The sequence below is a fragment of the Elgaria multicarinata genome, chromosome 5 (assembly GCF_023053635.1).
Source record: "Elgaria multicarinata webbii isolate HBS135686 ecotype San Diego chromosome 5, rElgMul1.1.pri, whole genome shotgun sequence".
Taxonomy (NCBI): domain Eukaryota; kingdom Metazoa; phylum Chordata; class Lepidosauria; order Squamata; family Anguidae; genus Elgaria; species Elgaria multicarinata.
The window spans coordinates 86,209,544-86,236,912 of NC_086175.1; the positions used below are offsets into that span (position 1 = coordinate 86,209,544).

General features: G+C 39.6%; 1 protein-coding gene across 3 annotated transcripts in view; it reads right to left on the reverse strand.

Moving 5' to 3' along the window:
• Positions 1-27,369, reverse strand: part of GBE1 (1,4-alpha-glucan branching enzyme 1) — a 216,902-nt gene that overhangs the window by 172,248 nt on the left and 17,285 nt on the right. For all 3 annotated transcript variants that reach the window (XR_010025475.1, XM_063126768.1, XM_063126767.1), the window contains exon 2: positions 12,275-12,444. Coding sequence is in view for 2 of the 3 variants with exons in the window: in XM_063126768.1 (XP_062982838.1) it covers positions 12,275-12,444 (170 nt within the window). In the remaining variant the exon portion in view is untranslated. The remainder of the gene's footprint in view (positions 1-12,274; positions 12,445-27,369) is intronic.

A 27,369-nucleotide genomic window follows, 5' to 3' on the forward strand; every position in this document is an offset into this window, starting at 1 on the left:
ACCTAGAATGTGTTACTTTTTCTGTGTCTTGATTTCCTACTTGTCACTTCCCTATCAAGATCTGATTAGATATACGCTCCCAAAACTGGAGGATAAAGCTATCAATGGCTAGAAGTCCTGATGGCTATATGTTACCTCAGATATCAGAAAGCATTTCTACACAAGTGATTTATTGCATGCCTATGATTGGCCACTCATGGAAGTTTGTGAACCGCCCAGACAGCTCTGGCTATTGGGCGTATAGAAATGTAATAAATAAATAATTGTGGGTCCTTTAGACGATGTCATAAACCTCCTGGAAGTCCCCCATGCTTCCCCCCCCCCCAAATAATCCTGTTTTTTAAAAGGATAATCAGCTATTTACAAAAAAAAATCAAAATCAGCCCCATGTAAAGTTGATCTTGCACTATAATTATGCCACTAGATGGTACTGTTTTATTGAAGTGAATGGAACACACAGAGAAAGGAAGTATTCAATTCAAACCATGTCTGCCTCCTCCCCACCCGCACCTCCGTCCTCCCTGTGTAATGACACCGATAGCAATCCCAGAAAGCAAGCCCCAGCAAGGCACTGGGATTTTTTTTAAAAATGGAGAAGTTCAGAGACAGTATACTTATGTGCAATAATTACTGGGTAGGGTGACCATATTAAAAGGAGGACAGGGCTCCTGTATCTTTAACAGTTGTATTGAAAAGAAATTTTCAGCAGGTGTCATTTGTATATATGGGGAACCTGGGGAAATTTCCGCTTAATCACAACAGTTAAAGCTGCAGGTGCCCTGCCCTCTTTTAAATCTGGTCACTCTAGTATAGCTCCTGCACCTTTAACTGTGGTGATGAAGAGGGAATTTCACCAGGTTCTCCATATATACAAATGACACCTGTTGAAATTCCCTTTTCTATGAAACTGTTAAAGATACAAGAGCCCTGTCCTCCTTTTCATATGGTCACCCTATTACTGGGGAATATTGCCTTACTTGTTTCTCACAGTCATCCGGTTGGCCTTTGTGTGAACAGAAGGCTTGACTAGATGGACCTTGGTCTGATCCAGCATGGCTCTACTTACATTCTTATCTGCCTTCATATCTATCTCTGACAACCAATTTTCTGCTGACAGCTTTTCTCTGTACTAATCTTAAGAGGTTTCTTCTGGTATTGATACAGCTGATCATGCTATTCTTCTTTATTGCACCTTACGTTTCTAGGACACTGTCCTACCCAATTGCAAACTTCTCTCTGTGTTATTTCTTAATATTTATTTAAGTAGTTTCTCTGCTCCTTTTTCTTTATCTGTGAACATGTTAGGACTCTTCCCATATAACTCCACTATTGATTAATTAGAACCCAGCTGCCATGACAACACAGACAATTCACAGCATTACTTTTCCGTTCCTGACCTTTCTCCCTATTCTTCTGCCAACATTTCTGCCAGCTGCGAGGGGTTAGCAGAGGACATGGGAGGAAGATTTATACCCAACTCCCTTGATGAAAATATATTTTCATCAATATAAAATATATTGGGGACTAGGTAGGTTAGGTTTTACATTGCTTGGGAGGAATTACAGCATTTGGAAAGGACACAATGTGATTTTAAAAAGAGAAAAGAATACAACATAGCATTACATAGAGTTGTGAATGCCTGGGGCTCAGGGAGGAAACTTTGGGAAAACTCTGAGAACCACCCCTCCCCCGACTATTATCCCCTAATAAATGAAAACCGATCTGTAAATGTCATAAATATGTCAAATAGGACAAGTTACAAATATGTATGGTAAGTTATACATAATGCATTCATAACTGCTGTTAAAGCACAAAACTAAGTTTATGTTTGATAAGAAACTATTGCACATATTTCCCCAAATTTCAATTATTTCCTTGGAGGGGTGATGTTTTTTCCATGACTTCAATATTTCCGTAAATTTTACCTCTCTAGTTTTATATTAACCCTATGCAGACGTTTACCTTCAACATGAGTCCAGCTAACATGCACAGTCACAATACCCCAAAGCACCATCGGATATGTCATGAATCTTTTCATATTCAGTGTGAAGTTTGGAAAAGGGGCTTGTATGCACATTTGGCTTAAAGATTTCCTGTGATCAGGAATCCCCATCAGCTGAATGCCTTTACAAGCCCCTTTTCAGAACTTTACACTGAATGCATGGAGATGCATGATGTAAGCAGGGTCAAGGAGTTGCTTGAGTGTGGGGCTTGCATGTTCACACAAGTCCTCTCTCCACTTTAGCCCTATTCATGTTGCTAGTGAACGCTTGCACAACCCTCTAGATTTTGGTGTGTGTGATTTAAACCTCGCTAGTTTCATCAAGCCAGCTTCAGTAAAGATGGTTTGAAGCTGATTTGTTTGAAACTGATTGTAGTTAGTTAAACAAAATATAACTGGTTTAAAACTGTAAAAGCTTCCCCTCTTTTCCTGACAGTGCAGGAGGAAGAGAGGGGTAGAGGGCTGTATGATTGTTCCTGCTCGCGCACATGGTTTAATTTGGCATGATTTTGCAGCAAGAAACTGCTTGGGGGGCGGGGATGCGACATGGCAGCATGCCACTTGAGTGGCCATAATGTTTGCTTGCTGCTCACTAGGTGGTTTGGCCAATCCTGTAAACTTTCTCCATGCTAATGCTATATGTTCCTAACTGTGGCAGAAGGTACTTCATGCTTATGGACCAAAATATATCGAACGTGACACACAAGCATTATGGCCTCTCCTGTACAATGCAGCCATGCAGAAGCATTATTCAAAAGCTTCCACATTAAAACCTCTATCAACTTTTATCAAAGCTTTTAATGCGAAGTGGAAAATTCAAGATGCTGGTATTTTGCTTGCAGTCCCTTAGTTACTAAGCAATAATGTATGTAAATATAATATTCAGTGTCATTTACCAGAAGCTTTTCAGGAAACAATAATGTCAATACCGCCTCTCCTATCACTGTTTCAGCTTACTAATTGCCTCATAGACATGATTTACTAAGCTTTTAAAACAAGTAATTGACAAATTGTAGCATTTTGAACATTCACTTAACAGTTTGAGTATCATTTGGGGTTAGCAAAGTGATGCCCAAAAGATAAAAATGCCCAAACTAAAAATCAAGGGAAGGCTGTGGGTGCGCTTTCCTCCCATCCTGTTGTGCCATGTGCAAATGGAAGCTAAAAACTCTCTATCCAGAAAAGAGCAAAACAAAAACAAAATAGAAGATTACATTTCCATCTTACTGTGTCTACAACAGAATGGGAACTTCCGATTTCCTCCTCTTCTGAGAGAAAGAGAGATGGGGGGGGAGAGAGAGAGGCTTTAGCACCAGTCCTGCTGTGTCTTATGCTAAACCTTGATTTCCTTCTGCTGTGTCCTAGCAGGATGAAAGTTAACCATAAAATTTCTTTTCTTCCCTCCCTGTAAGGTTTGGGGAGGGAAGAAGCATGGCAATCCCAAAACAGATCTGTATGCGTGGGACTGCCTCCTAGAACACCTGTGTGATGCCACCTCAAATCCCTCTTCAAAATCCACCTTTTCCGTGAATGATTTGGCCCAATCCCTTATTGCTACTACTGGTACTACTTACTAAGCCTATACACAAACATAGGAACATGTAAGTGAAATAGCCGCATGTTCTTTCACCATTAATCCCTGCTTCCACTTCACTATCCATTCGTCTGCCATTTCTCCAGTTTCAAATTTTAGATTGTAAGCTCCTTGGGACAGGGTCCTATTCTTTTGTAATCTATAAAGCGTCATGCACTGATGGTGCAACAACAACAACTGCAGATATGTTACATTAAGACCACCAGCTTCACTGACCTGATCTAGCAAACAAAAGGCCAGTTATTTGCCTAGGAAATCAAGAAATACACGGCAGAGGTTATGTCTGAACCCCAAATGCCAAACCACATATTTGACCCAACATAACACAACAAAATGCCAAAACAAGGAAAACTGGTGATACTCAGAGAGAGAAAAACCTACAAAAAATGGGCAGAGATTTCCCACAACACAAACACACATGATATGAGATAGCATGACCCCACAGAACTCTCCCATAAAATCATATGCCCAAGTGGCAAGTCTCAAAGACAAAAATACACCCAGGCAACAATCCATCCCCACAAAACCTCTACAAAATTACCCATGCATCACACATCCACCCCCTTATGAAAAAAATACAAGCAAAACATACACACACACCAAAAAAGTTAGACACTCTGCCTGGATTCTCCCCATCACTTTCCCAGCCCCTCACCCTAGGATGGTCCCTACTGCTCTTTCCAGCTCTCCTCCAGCTTACCAAGAAGCAGTGGTGTCCTTTTTCTTTTTCTTCCTTTTTTATTTTTATTTAAATGAACATTTTGACTGGGCATGCTGGAAAGCAAAGCACTGGTTCCAGCCCCCCTGCTCTTTTTGTTTCCTTTTCTAACAATGCCTCTGCGCTCACGTGGGGCCCAGAGGCACTCTGGGGAAAAGAAAGATGGTGGATCATTGAAAGCTGGCTCCAACTTGGATGGCTTCAAAAGAGAATGAGATGAATTCAGAGGATTAGGCTATCAGGGGCTACTAGTCATGACGGCTATATATTACTTACAGCAGCAGAGGCAGTATGCCTCTCAATGCCAGTTGCTGTGGAACATCAGCTGTGGGATGTCAATGCACCCATCTCCTGAGTGGGTGGGCTTTTGTTTGGCTGCTGGACTACTGGACTAAATCGGCCTTCGGTATGATCTTCTTACATTCCTATGTGCACAAAAGCAAGTCCCACTTGGTTGTACTAACCTTGCCCCAGATAGCTATGATTATATCCTTTCTGTCTCAGTCTTGAAGAAAGTGATTTCACAAAGCCCTATTTTTCATAAACGATTGCAACAATTACGCCACCCTGATTTCCCTGCCCATATCGAAGTGTCATGGCATGGCCATTCATGGAAAGATAGGTCTCAGAAATCTCATTTAGACCCTAAATGGAACTCAACTTTAATATGAATTGTAAAGCAGCTCCCAAGTTAATAATAAATTATGTATTTAATTTGATTTTTTTCTAAAGCCTCTAATATCGACCATGGACTATACAAAATATAAAAATAGAAGATTATCTAAATTTGAGGTATTGCATCGTAATTGAAATGTAAAGGAAGGTGAAAATAATCTAATATTAAAACACATCAATAGCAATCTGATTTGACATCTTAAGGGTTTTGCAGCCAAAATCCTCATGGGAATATTACTAATACCCATCTGCATTCAATGACAACGTGCCATTCCTTAGGCCTTTTGATTCCATTAACTGCCCCTATGGGAATGAATCTTCTATTTTTACTGATGATGAATAAGATGTATTGGGCCACAGCCACACTTTTTTCATTTAAAGACTAAAAGAAGATTCACTCCAGACACCTTACTGATTAGTTTTATTAGAATCTGAAAATATCTATTCTCACTTTCTAAAGAAATACATTCCATGTTTTTACAAAGAAGATTTGAGGTTTTGGCATGACAAGCAGTATCTGACAAAATGTCCTTTTCTATACAGCTATTCTAAGATACAGGAGCTGCATGCTTTGCCTCTGGTCACCCTAGGAGGAGAAGGAAGACTGACATATATAATAAAATTGTAAATGAATGCAGTACTACATGCTGGGATTAGGGTCCAAGCCACCTCAGATCAGATCTTATCCTCAAATCAGCATGGCCAACGGAGTTCTGCTTCTCTTGAAAATGACAAGTGGTAAATATTCTCCATTTCTAGTTGCCTTCCCATTCCACATCCTGCAATGTATATTACCAACAACAGCAGGTCCACACCTCGCAGTTTAAATGAAGCTAGCGCTTCACTCAACATCTGTTCAGTGAACACCAGCACGACTGCACGCAACCAAGAAGGTTTGTCACTTTAAATCATAAACAGACACAGCAGTGAGTTCCGTCTGAAAGACATTTTCTGGCACTAGGACATTTTTTAAAAAAAACATGATGCACTTTTTTGCAATTCAAATCAATTAAGATGCTAAATACAATCACCTAAATTAGAATATGTCAGCCAGCTATTGAATGAAAATAAGCGCATCAGGCTCTTATACTAATTGATAAGTGTGCCATCTGTAAAAGAAGTGCACCCAATTTATGCTATCAACATTTTAAATTCACTTTTGTCTGGCTGTGCTTTACATGTCGACTCCTCATGATCGGAAAGTGTTGTATACAGATTTGCTTCCTTCAGCAAGTCTGGCTCCTTCTCAGTGTGTCTACCTTTCTCTCTTTGAACCTTCTATATTTTTAGTAGGTTGTTTATACTAAACATCCTTTACCTTATTTCAATCTGTCTTTTAGCCTCTTCACTTTACAAACATCAGTAAGAGCTTTTTTCATGAATTACCTACTCTAAACAAAGAATCAAGGCTTTATTCTGTGTACACTGAGAGTTATAAATATGGATGTTGCTTTTGTTTTCCTTCTATGCATTTATCTTTTTAGCCCCTTTTTGAAGTTTTCAATTGGATTTGTTTTATATTTGCTTGTCCTTTTGCTGGTGGTTTTCTTTTTTATTTAGTCTGTAAGGAATCCTCACATACATACATTGGTTTTGGTCCATCTCTTTTGGCATGCTGCAAATCATCCACTCTTTTAGCTTCCAATGTAGTTTAATTTTAATGATGACACTTCTCAACATTACTTTTTACACTTATCATTTCCTCATGCTAATCATTACTGCATTTCCAAGTGTCCTTCAGCTATTTCTTTCTTGATATCTCAATGCTACCTGAAATTCAATATGGATTGGACAGCTGATTATTTAAGAGCAAAAAATCTTTTCTATTTCTCTTGTTTTGTGTTGAAAATTATGTTGCGCTCTCTGGAATGCATATAGTGTCTTAGTACCATCCCCGACTTTCTCTTCCCACCAGATTGATTCTGTTGTCAAATCTTTTCATTTTATCTTTAGCGGTGTTACTCAAGTTCATACTTTTCTTTTTTCATTTCTACTACAAAAATGTGTGTTGACCTTTAATATTTCTCATCTTGATTATTGTAATGCTTTGTGTATCGGTCTGTCTAAAACTCTGTTGCCCACATTATATCTCTTGCTTACTTTTGTAATCACGGTATTCCTTTCTACTGCTGTCTTCAATGGTTCTGAAGTTATCATATTCAATTTAAACTTTTGGTCTATGGTTTTAGCAGTGTTTTTTGTTCCTGTTATTAATATTTTTATTGAATTTCTTTATTTTCAACAAGCATTACAAACAGACTATATCCTACAATAAAAATGCACACAGAGTAAAATAACAATATAAAAGATAGACACCCCACAAAATACTAATACAAATAATACTAAAAATAACTGCAAGATACAACAATTATATTACACATCTTAAACTAATAATAACAACAGTATTGGCTCTGCTTAATCATACAGGCTGAAGCATGCTGATGACATGTCAGAGCAAAGCTGACAACTTTTTATTTTCAAAAGCAGAAAGGGCTGTTAAGATCTTCAGTCCACTGGAAGGATGAGACTCATCTTTCCAGGACTGAAGTATTAATTTTTTGGAAATCATAAGGCCTTGTAAAATCCATAATCTATGGCCATCAGACTGTTTCCAGATGATGAGGATGTAATACAAGACTGCATGGACGTCAGTGAGGTATCGAAAACAATATTGATATGCACAATGACCACTGCCCAGAAGGAGCCCCCGTGACACATCCCCACATAATGGGTAGTATCCAATGGAACCCAAGGAGTCCAAGCCCACTGGCAGGCCCCATTGGCAAGGGTGCGTGCGCAGCCCCTACCACTAGCAGCCATGAGGTACTGCTTCCAGGAGTAAGCGCCACAATGAGTAGAAACAGTCATTTCTATAAGGGGCAGTTCTGGAAGGGGCCAGCGGACTTGAGCTTCCCCATGTGACTCATCACCAATAGTGCCGTGCCAACATCTATTTGACAATGATACATTTTTCCTGAGGAAGCACTGTGCTGACCAGTATAATTAAAACACCAATTTCTGCTGGATTAAAAACAGTTTAAGATCAGATGAAATTATGTGGATAGAAGCCACAACATTTTTCACTATCGCGGTTATCATCATCAATAATAATAATAATAATAATAATAATAATATATTAATGATATTATTATTACATTTATATACCGCCCCATAGCCGAAGCTCTCTGGGCAGTTTACAACATGGTTGGATATGGCAGTCCATTTCCACTCCTCTCAAACTTGGATATCCAACTCCTGGCTATCCAATAGATTTTTATACATGGTAATTGTTGGCTTTGGTATCTGCTTAAATTCAGAACTGCTAATACTTTTAGTGATTCTGAAATCTTTATTGCAGACAGACCATACAGAGTAACTGTTCAGGGCAATGAACAAAAGAAACGTGCCATCTTTTCCTGACAGGTGATCTAGGGTGAAAATGTCTTTCATATCTCATTTCCTCCAGAGAAAAAGGGTGCCCAGCAATTTTCAGTTCAAGGTTACACCATATTGTCAACATGGTATGTGAGAAGGGGTCAAAGTGAAATTGGCAGGCCATCACTTGCCCTACTTTTCGGGCTGCTAAAATTGCAGGTGGAATGGTTCCTTTTTATTTGGATGTGTGCAATCACCAACCGGGTTACAGATGAGCATACTCAAACACTACCCAAGGTGGGGGCAATGAAGAGGGGGAAGATTGACATTTATGAGTGTATAAGAGGAGGTATGCTCTGTGGTACAAATTTAGGTCTAAAAAATTGAAGCCTCCATCATCCATGGGTATTTTAAATTTCTTGAGAGTGTCTCGGAGGGGACATTCCCTAAATGAATTTTCTAAATAGTGTATTATTATTATTATTATTATTATTATTATTATTTTTAAAAAAATAAGATTTGGGCATAAATAAAGGGATATTTCAGAAGAAATATATTATCTGATGTCAAACATTCACTTTAAGATATTGAACTTTCCCCAAACACCAAGGATGAGCAAAGCCCACCAGTCCAGAACTAGTATTATTTCAGTTAACAGGGAAGATAAATTCTTCTTAATCAACTGTGAAATATCTTTGGGAACTTCATTCCCATAGAGTTCTTAATAAGTATGAGCTTTCTTCAAGCACCAATAAGTCAAGTTTTCCCCTTTTACTTGATGCTGGAGCAGCCCTGGGAAACGAGGAAGAAAGTTGCCATTTCAATAGAATTATGCAGGAGGCTGTGGCCTGCTGGCAGAATTCTCTGTAGCTTACATTTCACCCACGACTATATTCATTTTTTTTATTTGTAACATTTATATACCGTTGAATATAATAGAATTTCTCAGCAGTTCACAACATAGCAATGAATTATTTCTAACTGCAATAAAGAAGCAGTAAAATGGAGTCTCTTAATTAATTTACTTATGGCCCAGGGAAAGCCTTAGTGAACAAGTGAGTCTTCAGGAGGTGTTTAAAGATGCCACATTTTCTGCCTCCCAAGTTACAGGAGGGAAGGTTTTCCAAATTGTAAGTGCTCCTACAGAGAAGGCCTGCTGCCTACTTCATGGCAACATTCCGCCTTATTTGGAATGACCAGCAAGATCTCCTCTGCTGATCTTATGTATAAGGGGTATGTATAAAGGAAGGCAGTCTGCTAGGTATCCTGGTCCCAAGTTATTAATTTATTTATTACATTTATATACCACCCCATACCTGAAGCTCTCTCGCTGGTTTACAAAGGTTAAAAACAGTGAACATAAAAAACAGAGCTTTATATGATAACAACATAAGCTTGTACATGATTTGGTCACTAACAGGCAGCCAGGACAGTTCTTTTAACACAGGTGTTATGTGAGCATAGCTGGGTGTCCCAGTGAGCATTCCTAGACCCCTATCGAGACATAGAAATGTGTGTAGATTAAACACACAAGAAACAGGAGCCTACTGATCCATTTTCCGACAATCACACTGAGCATCTCCAGAAAGTCACCTCCACATGTAGTGACAGAGGGTGGGATTAATCTAATGCACTCTATCTCCTCGTGTTATTTTTTCCATTTTTTAGAGAATTAACCTATGTGCAGGAACAGGCTTTTACAGTGGGGTGAATTGCTTCATTAATAGTACTTTCACAGTACAATCCCATACATGTCTATTCAGAAGTAAGCCCAACTAAGTTCAATTAGACTTACTCCCAGGTAACTGTGTGTAGGATTGCAGCAATAGTAGACTTCATAGGTTTGAGCTTTCCTCCTTGATTTGTAATCATATTCCACTCTGGACATTTTGTTCACTCTTCTTGTTAATCGTAAAATTTCCAGTTCCCATCAAATTTCTCTATTCTCTCCCGCTACTAGGTATGCAATGTTCTTCAAGCATATATTCACCATTGCTTCTTCTCTGTCTGCTTTTTAAAGTTATCAAAATTTATTTTACCCATATGCTTTTCTCTCTTCAGTTGCCTGATTTTTAAGCCTCACTAACACAATTATTTAAACCTCACTAATAAAAAATACACTACATAACCTGAAGTATGTGTTTTGCCACCTTAAGTCTGCAGATATGGTTATCTGGTCCATATGTCGTTCACATTCTAGTAACCTTTTTTCCTTGACTTTTCTAATATTACAAGCCACTTTGGTCAAGAGGAACATAAATATTTAACAACAACGAAAAAACAAAACAATAGGCATGTCCCAATCCAACTCAAGTTAGCCATGACTATGAAACAACTAACTTGTCCCACTGCTGTCAATGAGCCTCAGTCATGACTAAGTTTAATTGGTTTCAGGCCATAGTGTGTTTTGAGTACTACACAGCTAAGAATAGCAGTTACTACAATCATTTAGAGACTTACTAAATCATTGTACAAGGTACACATTAGAACATACTGTTGTACCCATTTTTTAACCATGATACAAAACTCAGCCAGCCCTTTGTTTGTTTAAATTTTCATTCTCTCACCCAAAGCCATTTTGCTCTGGGGAACCTAGAAGAACTCTTCTCTGTCTAGATTTAACAGGAACATTTCCCAAAAAAGGTATAGAGCTTCTTGCACTTGCTTCCATTTGGTATTTACTAGGGCTGTGCACAGACTTCCCTACCTGCTTCAGGGGCTGATTCAGAGCTTCCGAATTGGCCTGGATCTGACCTGCTCCGAATCTGGAGCCAAAGCAAGATTCAGATGTCTGAATTATTCAGACATTTGGCTCAGAATTAGGATCCAGAGTCAAAGCGGTGCACATCCTTAGTGCTTACTAATGACATTGCAAAAAGGACCTACTAGTCAGCTCTGCTCTGCTTTCATGTCTCCAATTTTTGAAGAAACGGGGGGGGGGGGGGAAACAGGTTTGGCCAAAGAGCATGCATAGTCACTAACAGCCCTATCCTATGCCTACTCAGAAATAAGTCCCACTGATTAGATTCAATGGGGCTTACTCTTTCTTGCAGCAACCTGCTGAGAAGTGAGACAAGGCTCACCAAGAACTATCATGGAGATTCCAATAAAAAAATCAGAGGTGCGGAAGGGGAGAGAGAGTTTCCATTAAAGACTTGGCAAAGACATTGTGCACTGCCAAGTCAATTATAAGACCTTTGAATTTTTTTAAACTAGCCTTACCACAGTAATCTTGTGGGAGAAAGACAATGGGTGGTGGTGGTGATATAATTCAGAAGAAAAGGGAACCCTGTAATTTTATCCCCTCATCTTTTATAAATAGCCACACCCACGCATACAGATAAAAATGTAGAGTACTCTCAATTAAAAAATGAACATCAAAGTAAACGTGCGTCGATTTATTATATGTATTACTGTTATATCCTGACTTTTCTCGGAGAATCTCAAGGTTGCATACATGGTTCTCCACATCTTCCTAGTCCTGATTTTATCCTCACAATGCCCTTGGTTTTATCCTACCTGTGAGGTGGGTTAGGCTGAAAGATCATGACTGGACAGGTTCACACAGTGAAATTCACCACATTCCAACACTCTAACTACCAAACTACATTCGATTTAATCTTTCTACAATCAAGATCTAGGCTACATACAAACATATGAGCATACTTTGTATATCATCAAAAGATATTTTTTTACTCAAGCTTGCCCTGTCAACAGAGGCCTGCATTTTCCAACATACTTTTAAGATATTAGCAATATCCTAGCAACTCAGGCTTTTGCATTTAGCTCTAAAGCTGGCAATCCTTTATTTAAAAGAACTCAAGTGCATAAAATAGAGCCATGGAAACAAAATTAAGTTTTAGAAGCATCACAAGAGTAAGATATAATGCACATGCTTGAAAATACGTACTGAAGTCACCGGTAAGAAACATGGCTTCTGCCCCCGGAGCCCATTCTTTACAGTAGAGCCCTCCATCTACAAATCTGTGGACTCCAAATGTTTGGTAACTTCTTGTGAATTTGTCAAGGCCACCTTCATTTTCTTCAATGTTCTTCAGGATGCGATGAAAGACACCATACCTTTCAATAGAAGAATGTTAGGAAAGCGTTACTAAGAAAACATATACAAGATCTCCAGTGATAGCCACATTTTTAATTCTTCTTCAATCAACTCTATTAGATTCCAGTCATCCTAGTTAAACCTTAAGTATTATCATTGCAAATAATAAGGTTCACCATCAATAGGGTGCTATCTATTCTGTATCTGGAAGCCTAAAATCCATGGAGTGAATTGTTCTTCAGTGTATCTGCTATGTGGCATTCTACTGAATCCAACTGTTTAAAGACTAATTTTTCAAAATACAAGAATTATTATGCTAAAGCCAACAGCAGCAAAAATATCCTACACTTTCCTCAAGGAACAGTTTTTCTTCATAAAACAAAAGCTAGAGCATGGCACCTCTATTGTAAGATACTCAGTTTTATCTAGTTTAAAAGGGTCATTTGTTCAAAGGAAACATCAATCATAGTGACAACTAAGATATTACACCTTGGGGAAAAATGCCACTGCTGAGAAACAGTCTCAGGTTTATTTAAAGCTGTGGTACAGAAAGAGTCACTTTAGAGACATCATATTAAGAGCCTCCTTAGGTCTCATTTATTGGTTATTCCAGTTGATTATATTAACTTTTTACTCGCAAGGTTAAGCCTTCCCAACAGCTTTTGTTCAAGAGACAGATATTTACCTCACAGCCAATAAAAATTTCAGAAGTACAGCTTGAGAAAAGTGGGTATGTTCATATAATCCTCTTGTTCCACACAGAGAAGCCCCAACATTACATCTGGGAAATTTGCTCATGGGCATCATGCATCAAAACTGTGTAATGATTTCTGTAACCTCCATAGTCAGTTTGCTTATTATTCAGTGCACAGCAGACTCTCTCTCTCTTACAAGAGCCTCTAAATATAAAGTTGCCTTCTCAACAAACATGTGTGACAGGTGATGGAATTTTAAAGCTTGTTGCAATTTAATTTGAATGCATAAAATATAAGTCAAACAGAAAAGGTGGGAATAGACGATTTATACATTTTTTTTAGGGAAAAAGGTCAAAACACAGCAAGAGAACAAGTCATTGCAATACACAGCCACCTGGTCTCTCTCAAAAGGGAAAGTGTTCAGGCTTTTGTAGGAAAAAACAATTCCTGCTCTCCCACCATTATTTGACTCCCCAAATATAGCAGCAATCCTGGCTAGACAATGTTAGGAGTTCTAGGCCTGTTTTCCGTCTAAATATGCATAGGATTGCACCCTTTGTTAATTACTCATCTGCACTGCATTTCACTCCCAACTCCAAAACAAAAACAAAACAGGTTCATAGGGCTTGCATTATAATTAAAGTGTCAGTAAAAATCACATAGTGGTTCCCTCATTTAGCTAATGAGTAAGACTCCGCTATGAACAAAAACAGCTACTATCAAGCACGACCCCAAGAAGAGCAAGTATGGTCCAAGCAGATCTACAGACAAGCCACCTAATATCAGAGATATTAAGATCAACCTCCTTATGAATTTGAGTGTGGTTTCAGGGTATGAATACATATGTATATGAATACAAATATAAATACAGAACTGAAGTTATCAGGACTTCATTGCAGGAAGCTTGAATGTTATGTTAACCATTGAAGACACTGTCTACATTCACAGCTAAACTCTTCCTATAATCTTGCCTCATGCAAGTCACTACAATGTATTTTTACCCTGAGATGTGGAAGAGGAAACAACTATGAGCTGGGGCCAAGGCTATATGCCTTACACATGAGGACTTCTTTGGTAGATCGTTTTGTATATTTATCTATTGCCCAGCAGCTACAGGACTCAGAAAAAAACTAGGTGCCTGCCACAAGGCGTGCTTATCCATCACCCCTGAAGTTTTTGGGGGGGGGGCATCTGTACACAGTAGCAACTGCAATGCTACCCCGGGATGGGGAGTTGGGACAAAAAGCAGTGCAATAATAATTTAGTGGCACATTAAGTAATGCACAATTCAGAATGTCTCTACTTCTACCTGGGATATCCATCTTCTTACAAAACAGGTGAATATTAAAACTATCAGCAGCTCTTTGACCACCACTTTCCTTTCATTATATTCAAAAACAGCAGGAGCTGCCTGTGGGTTTAAGGATCACATTGCAAGGGATGCTGAGACTCTAATCAGATTCAACACTAGAGCGGAACAGTACCTACAAAAAACACTGGTCCCAATATAGCTAAAGGTGTGAAATGAACAGTGATGGTCCTTTTGATGAAGGCTATCTAGATTCAACCCTGCTCAGCCAAACAGCTCACTGAGTGGCCTTGGGCCAGTCACTCTCTCACCGCCTGACTTCACAGCTTTGTTGTGAAGATAAGGAAGGCACAATCCCATATCCATCTCCTGGAGCTGTTAGAAAGAAGGGCAGGAGACACACAATTAGAATGCCGTAAAAATGCTGAAGCAGCAACTCAAGTCAACTGGAAATGCCTATCTTGAAGTTGAAAAGGTTGGGTGGGAGGGAGGAAGGAGGCACACACTGCCCAGTGAAATGATTGCAGGAGGCTAGCTCTGTTTCTGTGCTAAAAGAGCAAACTGACTTGAAAGCGACTTCTCACTTGATACAAGAAAGATTCCTTTTAGCTAGCATTACATATTGTAATCCCTTGTGGCCTACTGGACTTTTAACATTAGACTCAGCTTTCCCCTTCACAATTTATGCACAGGACCAAATTAGAACTACAGAGGGCCATCAGTCAATAAGGGGGGCATGTGATGTGTGTTCAGTTCAATTACTATAATACCGTTTGTCCTAAATAATTGCTGGATCGTAAAGGGAGTAAATATCAACACAAATCTATTTACTTTCAGATTCTGGTTAACTTTTGTTGTCTCAACTGTTCACTTAAATTTTCATTTTTGATTACTTATAAAGCACATAGCGCCTTGCGAGCTGCTCACATAAATTCATTTTAATAATAAGTAAACAGCAGAGGATTGAATGAAATAAACTGAACTGAATTTTAGTTGCAAGTGTTAAATAAATTCTCCCAGTGTAGGCTTGAAGCCTGTAGCCAAGGAATTAGTTGATTGAATTAATCAATGACCTGATTCGCACATCATGGTAAGGCATCATGGGTTAAATCACCTGTGGGGCTCCAAGATGCATGCCGGCCACCATTTTGAATATACAAGCTGCAGTCAGGGCATGCCGCAGCTTGTGTCCTGCAAATCTGGGTGTTGTGGGTTATTTGAGGGTTAAACAACCCTCAGATAACCCTAGAACTGCTTGGTTGTTTAACCCTCAAATAACCCACAATACTCAGGTTCACATGACACAACAAGCAATGATATGTCCCCACTGTGGTTCGCATATCCAGAATGGTGTTTGGTGCCCATCTCTGAACCCCACTGAATGAATTAAACCCATGGTGGCTTATCGTCACTTGCGAACTGCCATTATTTGATATCTTGTTTCCCACCTGAGGCTGATCAGCTTCTTGACTTCTGTTACTTTGCATTGTGACCTGGTAATCCTAAGAAACCAGGGGGGGAAACCCATCTCAGCAGCTCTTGAAGGAGGCACAGTTCTGTCAGAGTTCAGATCATAGACTTATAGTTCCCTGTCTCCCACAGTTTAAGCCTTCCAGTCCTTCCTTCCCAGCCCACTTCCCTCTTACAAATAAGCTTTACCTCATTCCTACTTTTCTCCTTGACCCACTTCTTCAACTACACATGGTTTCCTTAGAACTCTGTTTTTCATCCTACTATCTACTTTGTCCTTCTTCCTTGATCCTACTTGTCTCTTGGTCATAGTACATAGAACCTGTTGCTCCCTTCTATTTTCATGGAGCCTTTTGTGCCTCTGGTTTTGCCTCGTCTGAAAGCTTTATTTCCTGGACAGTTTGGAATGCTTATGAGTTGCTATGTTCAGGCAAACTCAGCCAACTAGTGTCAGAGACTTCACTGCCACTGGAAGAGTGTGATTCTAGATCATTTAACTCTTGCACAACCCCCGCCGCCCATGACAATATGACAAGCCGTTGCCAGGCACTGAATATTCATATTGGCCGCTGACACAGGCAATCCGTTAAACCACAGTGGACTGTTTGATTGTGCAGACCAGCCAAGGGAGTGTTCCCACTAGTGGTAAGAAATGCTGAGTTCAAGCCAGTGCCTAGAATCAAAGAATCCTGTACATGAGCAAAAGGCACTTCCATGTGTGCACGTGCAATTGGTTCCATCTCACCTACATCACTATTCCAGAAGATCCCTCGACCCTCAAGAGCTAGTTTTCTGAAACAGAAGGCACTCCAGTAGCAAGGGGCCACAAAAGTGCTACTGTACATGCAGTGTTCCATGCATGTTTGAATCCCAGCTGTTACTGGCAAGTCACCATATAAAACATGTTCCAATCCGCAGCCAAAAACAGTGAGACACAAGAATATTTGAAAAGATTAAACAGCAATAATGAAGTATTTCCTTGACATTTCCAGTCAGCAGCTGTTAATTCTGGTAGAGATGTAAATACTAATAAGTAATTAAAATTTAGTAAGTGAGCAGCATATTAATTTTTCTTCAAATCAAGAAACCTATTTGGTAGCCTTAAAAAGCCAGTAAATGTTTTCTTAAAATTTTTGCTGTTGTTTATTCGTCCAGTCGTTTCCGACTCTTCGTGACTTCATGGACCAGCCCACGCCAGAGCTTTCTGTCGGCCGTTGCCACCCCTAGCTCCCCCAAGGTCAAGTCTGTCACCTCCAGAATATCATCCATACATCTTGCCCTTGGTCGGCCCCTCTTCCTTTTGCCTTCCACTTTCCCTAGCATCAGCCTCTACTCCAGGGTATCCTGTCTTCTCATTATGTGGCCAAAGTACTTCAGTTTTGCCTTTAATGCCATTCCCTCAAGTGAGCAGTCTGGCTTTATTTCCTGGAGTATGGACTGGTTTGATCTTCTTGCAGTCCAAGGCACTCTCAGAATTTTCCTCCAACACCACAGTTCAAAAGCATCTATCTTCCTTCGTTCAGCTTTCCTTAAGGTCCAGCTCTCGCAGCCATAGGTTACTGCGGGGAATACCATTGCTTTAACTATGCGGACCTTTGTTGTCAGTGTGGTGTCTCTGCTCTTAACTATTTTTATTGAGATTTGTCATTGCTCTCCTCCCAAGTAGTAAACGTCTTCAGATTTCCTGTCTGCAGTCAGCGTCTGCAGTAATCTTTGCGCCCAGAAATACAAAGTCTGTCACTGCCTCCACGTTTTCTCCCTCTATTTGCCAGTTATCAATCAAGCTGGTTGCCATAATCTTGGTTTTTTTGAGGTTTAACTGCAACCCAGCTTTTGCACTTTCTTCTTTCACCTTTGTCAAAAGGCTCCTCAGCTCCTCCTCGCTTTCAGCCATCAAAGTGGTGTCATCTGCATATCTGAGATTGTTAATGTTTCTTCCTGTGATTTTAACTCTAGCCTTGGATTCGTCAAGCCCAGCACATCGCATGATGTGTTCTGCATACAAGTTGAATAGGTAAGGTGAGAGTATACAACACTGCCGTACTCCTTTCCCAATCTTAAACCAGTCCGTTGTTCTGTGGTCTGTTCTTACCATTGCTACTTTTTCATTATACAGATTCCTCAGGAGGAAGACAAGATGACTTGGTATCCCCATACCACCAAGAACTTGCCACAGTTTGTTATGATCCACACAGTCAAAGGCTTTAGGATAGTCAATAAAACAGAAATAGATGTTTTTCTGGAACTCCCTGGCTTTCTCCATTATCTAGTGGATATTGGCAATTTGGTCTCTAGTTCCTCTGCCTTTTCTAAACCCAGCTTGTACATCTGGCAATTCTCGCTCCATGAATTGCTGGAGTCTACCTTGCAGGATCTTGAGCATTACCTTGCTGGCATGTGAAATAAGTGCCACTGTCCGATAGTTTGAACATTCTTTAGTGTTTCCCTTTTTTTGGTATGGGGATATAAATTGATTTTTTCCAGTCTGATGGCCATTCTTGTGTTTTCCAAATTTGCTGGCATATGGCATGCATCACCTTGACAGCATCATCTTGCAAGATTTTAAGCAGTTCAGCTGGGATACTGTCATCTCCTGCTGCCTTGTTATTAGCAATGCTTCTTAAGGCCCATTCAACCTCACTCTTTAGGATGTCTGGCTCTAACTCACTGACCACACCGTCTGAGCTATCCCCGATATTATTATCCTTCCTATACAGATCTTCCGTATATTCTTGCCACCTTTTCTTGATCTCTTCTGTTTCTGTTAGGTCCTTGCCATCTTTGTTTTTGATCATACCCATTTTTGCCTGGAATTTACCTCCGATGTTTCTAATTTTCTGGAAGAGGTCTCTTGTCCTTCCTATTCTATTGTCTTCTTCCACTTCCGCACATTGCTTGTTTAAAAATAATTCCTTATCTCTTCTGGCTAACCTGTGGAATTTTGCATTTAATTGGGCATATCTCCCCCTATCACTGTTGCCTTTTGCTTTCCTTCTTTCTTGGGCTACTTCCAGTGTCTCAGCAGACAGCCATCTTGCCTTCTTGGTTTTCTTTTTCTTTGGGACGTTTTTTGTTGCCACCTCTTGGACAATGTTGCGAACTTCTGTCCATAGTTCTTCCGGGACCCTATCTACTAAATCTAGTCCCTTAAATCTGTTCTTCACTTCCACTGCATATTCATTAGGAATATTAGCGAGCTCATATCTAACTGATCTGTGGGTCTTCCCTATTCTCTTTAGTTTGATTCTAAATTGTGCAATAAGAAGTTCATGATCTGAACTACAGTCAGCTCCAGGTCTTGTTTTTACTGTCTGTATATATGTACGCCACCTTTGCCTGCAAAGGATGTAGTCAATCTGATTTCGGTGTCGGCCATCTGGTGAAGTCCATGTATAAAGCCATCTTTTCGGTTGTTGGAAGAGAGTGTTTGTTATGCACAGTGAGTTGTCCTGGCAGAATTCTATCAGCCTATGTCCCGCTTCGTTTTGTTCTCCTAGACCATGCTTACCTGTAATTCCAGATGTCATTTGACTGCCCACCTTAGCGTTCCAGTCTCCTGTAATGAAAATAACATCTCTTTTTGGTGTATTATCCAGTAGGTGCTGCAGATCCTCATAGAACTGATCTACTTCTGCTTCTTCAGCATCTGTGGTTGGGGCATATATTTGGATCACTGTGATGTTAAATGGCTTACCCTGAATTCGAATTGAGATCATTCTATCATTTTTTGGATTGTATCCAAGCACTGCTTTAGCAACTTTATTATTAATTATGAAGGCTACTCCATTTCTTCTGTGATCCTCTTGTCCACAGCAGTAGATCATGGAGCCAAAGGTATTTCCATATGTATTTCTAAAGATCACATGATAAAGTTTGCTTAATTTCACTTAAGATGAAGTGAAATAGCCATTGGGACTTTATAGTCATTATCAGCAAATCCGTACTGTGATTACAGATAGCATAATTTGGTTTCTATGTAAGTGTCAGCACCTACCATGCATGTGGGACTAGGCTTGCTATTCATTTTCTCTGAGAGGGCACCTTTGCCTTGAATTAATACATGACAGGTAAGAAATTTAGTAGATGACACTTTCCCAAAATGGCACCAGCATATTGGGCAAAGCTGTAGATACCTGCCTTCACAGCAATATGACAGAAGTAAAAATTTGCAAGTAAAAATTTCCAAACAACTGTAACACACATTACTTGTGAAGCCTATGCACAGCCACATTTCAAAACTGCATAAGTAAGACAGACGAAACAGTTACATGAAGCACATCGTTACGTTTACTGCAGAGATGACCATTCTTTTGATGCCAGCAGTAGGAGGGCCTACCAGTTCTGAAGCTGCCTCTCTCAGTGTCCCATCGAAGCAGAGACTGAAACTGATACTGATAGCTATAGCTCAGAAAATGAATCTAATTAAATGTCATGCATATTCGTGGAGTCTTGGTGTCCCCCCCCCCATTTTTTTCTCAGTTCTTTTTATGGGAATGGGTACTTTATGTCTGCTAACACTGCGGTGGATTAGCAGAGACATAAATAATTTTCTTTGTTACTAATGTTGATGGTTTCTTCTATTTGTTTTTTAAATTGTTTTTTGCCTGCTCCTCATAAACTGGCAAAACCAAAGAGGTCCCTTGTAGTTCAGGTGTGACTTACAGTTCAGGAGCTTGTAGCTCCATTTCTTACCAAAAAAGTAAAAAAAGTAAATTCAATTTGTAATAATTGTTTGAACACACTGTACTTTTAATATAACAAATGTGATAATTTTATGCCAAACTAACTTGTACATAATTACATTTTGTTCTTAAAGTAAGGAAGTGACTTTCAATCTGTAAAAAGTGCTAATATTGCATTTTTTCACACACCTCCCAAATCTATTTTTTCCAGATACCCCTGGAAAAGCCCATTCCCCCCACCATGAGTTCAACATTTCTGGAGATTTTACATCTCTACCCCTGGCCACCATTTATTTTGATATTTACTGTAAGCAGCTCAGAGAACTCTGTTATGTAAGAATTGTTCAACAGTGGAATAGATCACTTTGGATGGTGGAGTCTCATTATTATTATTATTATTTATTTATTTATTTATATAGCACCATCAATGTACATGGTGCTGTACAGAGTAAAACAGTAAATAGCAAGACCCTGCCGCATAGGCTTACATTCTAATAAAATCATAATAAAACAATAAGGAGGGGAAGAGAATGTAAACAGGCACAGGGTAGGGTAAACAGGCACTGGGTAGGGTAAAACTAACAGTATAAAGTCAGAACAAAATCAGGTTTTAAAGCTTTAGGAAAAAGAAAAGGTTTTAGCTGAGCTTTAAAAGCTGAGGTTGAACTTGTAGTTCTCATATGTTCTGGAAGAGCGTTCCAGGCATAAGGAGCAGCAGAAGAAAATGGACGAAGCCGAGCAAGGGAAGTAGAGACCCTTGGGCAGGCGAGAAACATGGCATCAGAGGAGCGAAGAGCACGAGAGGTTTTTAAGCAAAGGCTGGATGGTCTCCTATCAGCAACGCTGTAGCAGTGGACTTCCTGCAGTGTGCAATGTAGCTGGGAAGGAATCACTGATACATGTAGGTAAAATCCATGAGACTTTCATAAACCATACTAGGTCTATGTATTAGATTTGTATAGTGGCCAACAGGCAAATGCCCTTGGGGTGGTTTACAAACAGAAAAACAAACAACAACAAAGTAACAAGAATAGAAGGGAAAAGTATCAAAATAATATACTATTAAAATTAGAAATATTAAAAGCTATTTAAAAGAACCCAGCAGGAAAATTAATAAGCAACAGATTAAAGATTAAATACCTGCTTATAGGGGATGGTCTTAACCTGGAATTTTAATGTATACCACAGAGTAATTGGAAACAACCTGCCATTAACCCATGTCCTACACGTTGTACCATACAAGTGCACCCAAAGCATTTCTCAACATGATAGTTAATATGCCAGACAGTGTCACTGAAAAGAAGAGTGCCAGAAGAATGGGACACCAGCAATATGGTATTTGATTCAGAAATTTATTACATTCAGGGTTTTGGCCCCAATTCCTTCCCACCTCATCACCAATCTCTTAACTGCAACACTGGGAAGCACAAATTTGGAAGGTCACTGAGGATTTCTTGGGAGTCAATTTCCAGCAGGAGAGGCAGGAGTTCATGTAGCAAATTTTAAGATTACTTTTGCCAGTTTTTTTATGCTGGTAGAGTGTTGTGTTTCAGAGACTAGAGGAAGAATTGCACTCCTTTTCCGCTCCCCCTTGTGAGAGTGGCTGTCTGACCATGATCTAGGGAAGAGTTAAGGAATAAAGAAAAAAAGAGAAAGTTGGGGGGAGCAATGAAGAGGTAACAGAAATGAGAAAAAAAAATGAAAAGGTTAAAGCTAAAGGGATCCTCCAGAAATCAGTATGCCTCTGAACATCAACTACCAGGGGACAAGAAGAAGGGGAAAGTATTTAATTTGATGCCATGCTTGCAGGATTCTCAGATCTGGCTGCCCATGTCAGAAATAGAATGCCATTCTAGATGGATGTTTGGTCTGTTCCAGCAAGGGCTCTTCTTCTGCACACTAATATTACAGTTGGATTCTGTAAAGAGTTTTAGGGTGCAATCCTGTGCATGTTTAATTAGAAATTTGGCTAGGCATACTGGGAGTAGTAGGGCATTTTTTCTGTCTAAAATGCATAAGACTGCACCCTTAATCTTTTTTTTTTACTTCGTTATATAAGACACTAGTAATTTTGTAATCTTTCTTAGAGCCCATGGGACCAAAATCAAAATAAGTATGACTGATCCTCTGACAAAGAAATCTAGGAAACTCAAAGGCACATTTTTCCCAGGCATTCATTCTCAACAGCCCATCAACTCCACTGTGCTATGTCTTACCATATTATAAACATTTTTAAAAGAAAAAAAATTAAGTAATTTAAAAGCTATCGCCACGTTCTTGGTAAAAAGACTTCATAAACAATCATGTGTTGTGAAATCTAAAAGAGTCAGTATTTCATTCAGTAATTCAGTTCATTTAACCGAGTCGGTAGGTATAGCAGGTGAGTCGTCTCCCTGCTGTCACCACAGGCACACTTGTTTATAGAAGCCAGGATTCTCTTTCCTGCTTGGCATGTCAAATAATATCCGTGCAGGAGAGTGTTTTATTTTCTTATTTTAAATTAATGTGGATGGGCGGAGGGAACCTTAATTTGAGAAGAAAGCTGTTGAAATACAAAGAGACAGATTTCTTTCTAGAAATCAGTAGACTAAGACTTTGTTAGCTCATGTTTCATATTACACAAGAGAAAATAAACTGAAAGGTCAGTCGAACAGTTACAGCATTGCCCTTTTCCAAGGTAATCAGCAGAGCATGTAGCAAAGACGTGAACACAAGCGTGACTGGAAAGACAGTAGCTGATAAAGAGGCTCACTGCCAAAACTACATGGGACAAAATACTATATTCCCAATGCCAGCTGAAGAGTGTGGCATGCTACAGGACTTACTTGAGTAATTCTGATTTATTACTTTAATTTGAAATTGTGTTCTTGTTAAACATTCAGGTTTTCGTACTGCCAAAAGATACCAGAATCTTTAACGCTGACCATTAATCACATCCATAGGTGAACTACGGGAGAAGCAGTATAGCTTATTAATTTGTTTGCAACGATGAAAACAAGGCATTCATTACAATTAATTCAGCTGCTTGACTAATGTGCGTGGTAAAATAAACACGCAGTCTCCTTCTGTATTTCAATAGCATTTTAAACTAAGGACTGCATCATAAGACCCTTTCCATATTAAAATAAGCTGCTTAGTTATCTCTCTGTATTGCTAGCATGTTCCACGCAGTCTTTATTAATCGCATTAAAGAGGTTTGGGGTTTTTTTAAAGAGTGAGAGAAAAATAAAAGTTGGAGACATCCCTCTTAAGTGTTTTGTTTACTGGAAGTTTTTTTAAAAAATGGATGTGTTAGTAACAGCATGTCAATTCCCATTTGCTACCACTGTCAGCTATTTTGTATATCAAGGTCAAGTGTGGAAAAATACAGACTCAATGAGTCCCATAGCAGCTGTACTGACACTATGAAGTCTGAATCAACAGTCAGACTGATATAGCTGAATTTTTAGATAGTGCCAGTTTTACTCTTACATTTCAAGCCTTTTATGCTTAAGTAGCACTAATGAAAATGACAATGGTTTTATAAAGTTAAAAGATGAAAAGCCTTCTCTACTGCTAATTCAGATTATTCCATTTCATTTTTCCACTTACGATCAATCTGCCGGACACTGTATCCAAGTGCCAAAGATGTGGATAGCATCTGGTTAGAGAATGGTGAGGCTTTAGTGAATTCCTACTTCACACGGTGTTGGAGAAAGAGCCAAATCATATGTTAATAATCAGAATATATATGTATATAGCTATACTCCTTAAAATGCTGAAGTTTTAAAAGCCTGCATGATCAAGGTTGTATTCACCTGGAGCAAATCACGAAAAAGAGTGGAGGTGAAATTAACTTCTCTCAGGAAGAATTCCACAACTGGGTGCAGTCACATAAAAGGCCCTTTCATGGATGCTGGGACATGATTGGTAGGTCTAGGACACATCAAAACACCCATTCTTCATCTTGTCTATCAATAAATTAGCCCAGTTCAATTAAAGAATTAAAAAAATAAACTTATATTCAGCTTCTCAATCCTGTTACTTCATAGATGAGTGTGTCGTGTTTGTGTGTGTGCCAGATTTAAATAACCCTTCTCTTGAGCTCCTACTTTACCGGCCACCTACTTCTCTATCCTGGGAGATCAGCAGGTGTTCTGGGTACACCATTTGTGATTGTAATGGCCACTTGAGTCCGCCACAAGTCTGAGACAACTTTTCATTGTCTGCAGAGACTGATCAATCTGATTGGGCTTCTCTCTCAAGTGACAATAAAAAGGGCTTCCCCATCAGATCTTATTGCACAGGCAGGATGATATAGGGTACCATGGGCCAAGCCATTAAGAGCTTTATAGGCAACAAGCATCCCTCTGAATTATGCCCTGCAGCATACTGGTAAACAGTGCAGGGCATAATTCAAAGGGATGCTTGTTGCCTATATAATATATAATATGCTCACACAGCCATGTTCCCATCAGTAGTTGCATTATGGACCAACTGAGGCTTCCAAAAACTCATCAAAATGCAGCTCCATATAGAGTGCATTACAGTCATCCAGTCCTGATGTAACCTTCGGGCTAAGTCCAATAGATTCAATTGCTGTATCAGCCTGAGATGGGCAAGGACCCCCCTGGCCACTCACACAAACACCAAAGTAGATATACCCGATCCCACTCTCAAGGTATGAAATTGCTCAGAGCTAGCTGAACTGCAACCTGAGCCACAGAAATTATTGCATCCAATTTCTTTTAAATGAGGATAAGAGATGGGGAATTGATGGCTAGGAGAGAAGCATAATTATTCAGAACCAGCATTTCCTCCATCCCCGATTCAATAGACTGCAAACTGCACGCATAGGCATTATGCACACTGTTAATAAAGTTATGTCAAGGAGCTTTCCAGTGAGTGTTTGTTATTAAGGCAAAATGACCACTGTATATATTTTCATGCAAATCTCGCCCTATTACTACCTCCCAGATAAATCTCTACTACAATTAGCACATTTATTACCACATTACCGAAAATAGAATAATTGGTTATCTGTTCCCTGTTTGTTGGTAACAACTAATCCTTGACTTGACATCCAATAGGGATGACTTAGTGGATAAAGTGGCAGTTACGGGAACTCTGGGGGAAAGTGACCACGTCATACTTGAATTCTTGATTATAAAGGAAACAAAAGCGGAGTGTAGCCATACACGTACTCTGGATTTTAGGAAAGCTGATTTTAATAAACTCAGAATTATAATAAGTAAGGTCCCATGGCAAGTGAGCCTAATGAGAAAAGGAGTGCAAGATGGGTGGGAATATTTAAAAAAGGAAATTTTAAGGGCACAGTTACAAACAATACCAAAAAGGAGAAAAGATAGAAGACAACAGAGGAAACCAATGTGGCTCCACAAAAAGCTTAGAGACGACCTGAAAACAAAAAAGAATACATATAGGAAGTGGAAGGAAGGCCAGGCTACAAAAGGGTACAGACAGGTGGCACAGAAGTGCCGAAATGGCATCAAGAAGGCTAAAGCTGTGAATGAGCTGAGATTAGCGAGGGATGCTAAAAGCAATAAAAAGGCTTTTCTTCAGTAGTAAAAGACAGAGGAAAGAAATGGTGGGTCAGCTGCTTAATGAGGATAGCAAATTGATAACAGATGACAAAGAAAAGGCTGAAGTGCTCAATTCCTACTTTGCTTGAGTCTTCACCCAAAAGCGGGTCTATGACCCCCCTGGAAAAAGTGAAGCAGAAGTTGAGGGGGCAGGATTGCAGTATGAGATTGATAAACAAATGGTCAAAGAACACCTAATTTCCTTGAATGAGTTCAAATCTCCAGGGCCCAGTGAACTTCATCCTAGGGTAATGAAGGAGCTAGCGGAAGAACTCTCAGAACCTTTGACTATTATCTTTGCAAAATCATGGAAGACGGGTGAGGTGCCGGACGACTGGAGGAGGGCTAACTTTGTCCCTATCTTCAAAAAGGGCAAAAAGGAGGAACCTGGGAACTACAGACCAGTCAGCCTGACATCCATCCCTGGGAAAATTCTGGAGCAGATTATAAAGAAGTCAATCTGTAAACACCTTGAAATCAATGCAGTGATTACTAGAAGCCAACATAGATTTGTCAGGAACAAATCCTGTCAGACTAATATGATCTAAGTTTTTGATAGGGTAACCTCCCTTGTGGACTGTGGGAATGCTGTGGACGTCATATATCTTGACTTCAGCAAAGCTTTTGACAAAGTACCCCATGATATTCCGATTAACAAACTAGCTAAAAGTGGGCTAGATGGAACAACACTAGGTGGATTCACAGTTGGCTTCAGAATCAGACTCAAAGAGTACTTATCAATGGAACCTTCTCAAACTGGGGAGGCAACGAGTGGGGTACCGCAGGGCTCAGTCCTGGGCCCAGTGCTCTTCAACATTTTTATTAATGATTTGGATTAGGAGGTACAGGGAACGCTTATCAAATTTGCAGATGACACAAAATTGGGTGAGATAGCTAATACCCTGGAAGACAGAAACAAACTTCAAAGTGATCTTGATAGGCTGGAGTGCTGGGCTGAAAACAGTAGGATGAAATTTAATAGGGATAAATGCCAAGTTCTACATCTAGGAAATAGAAACCAAATGCACAGTTACAAGATGGGGGATACTTGGCTCAGCAATACTACAAATGAGAAGGATCTTGGAATTGTTGTAGATCGCAAGCTGAATATGAGCCAAAAGTGTGATACGGCTGCAAGGAAGGCAAATGCTATTTTGGGCTGCATTAATAGAAGTATAGCTTCCAAATCACGTGAGGTACTGGTTCC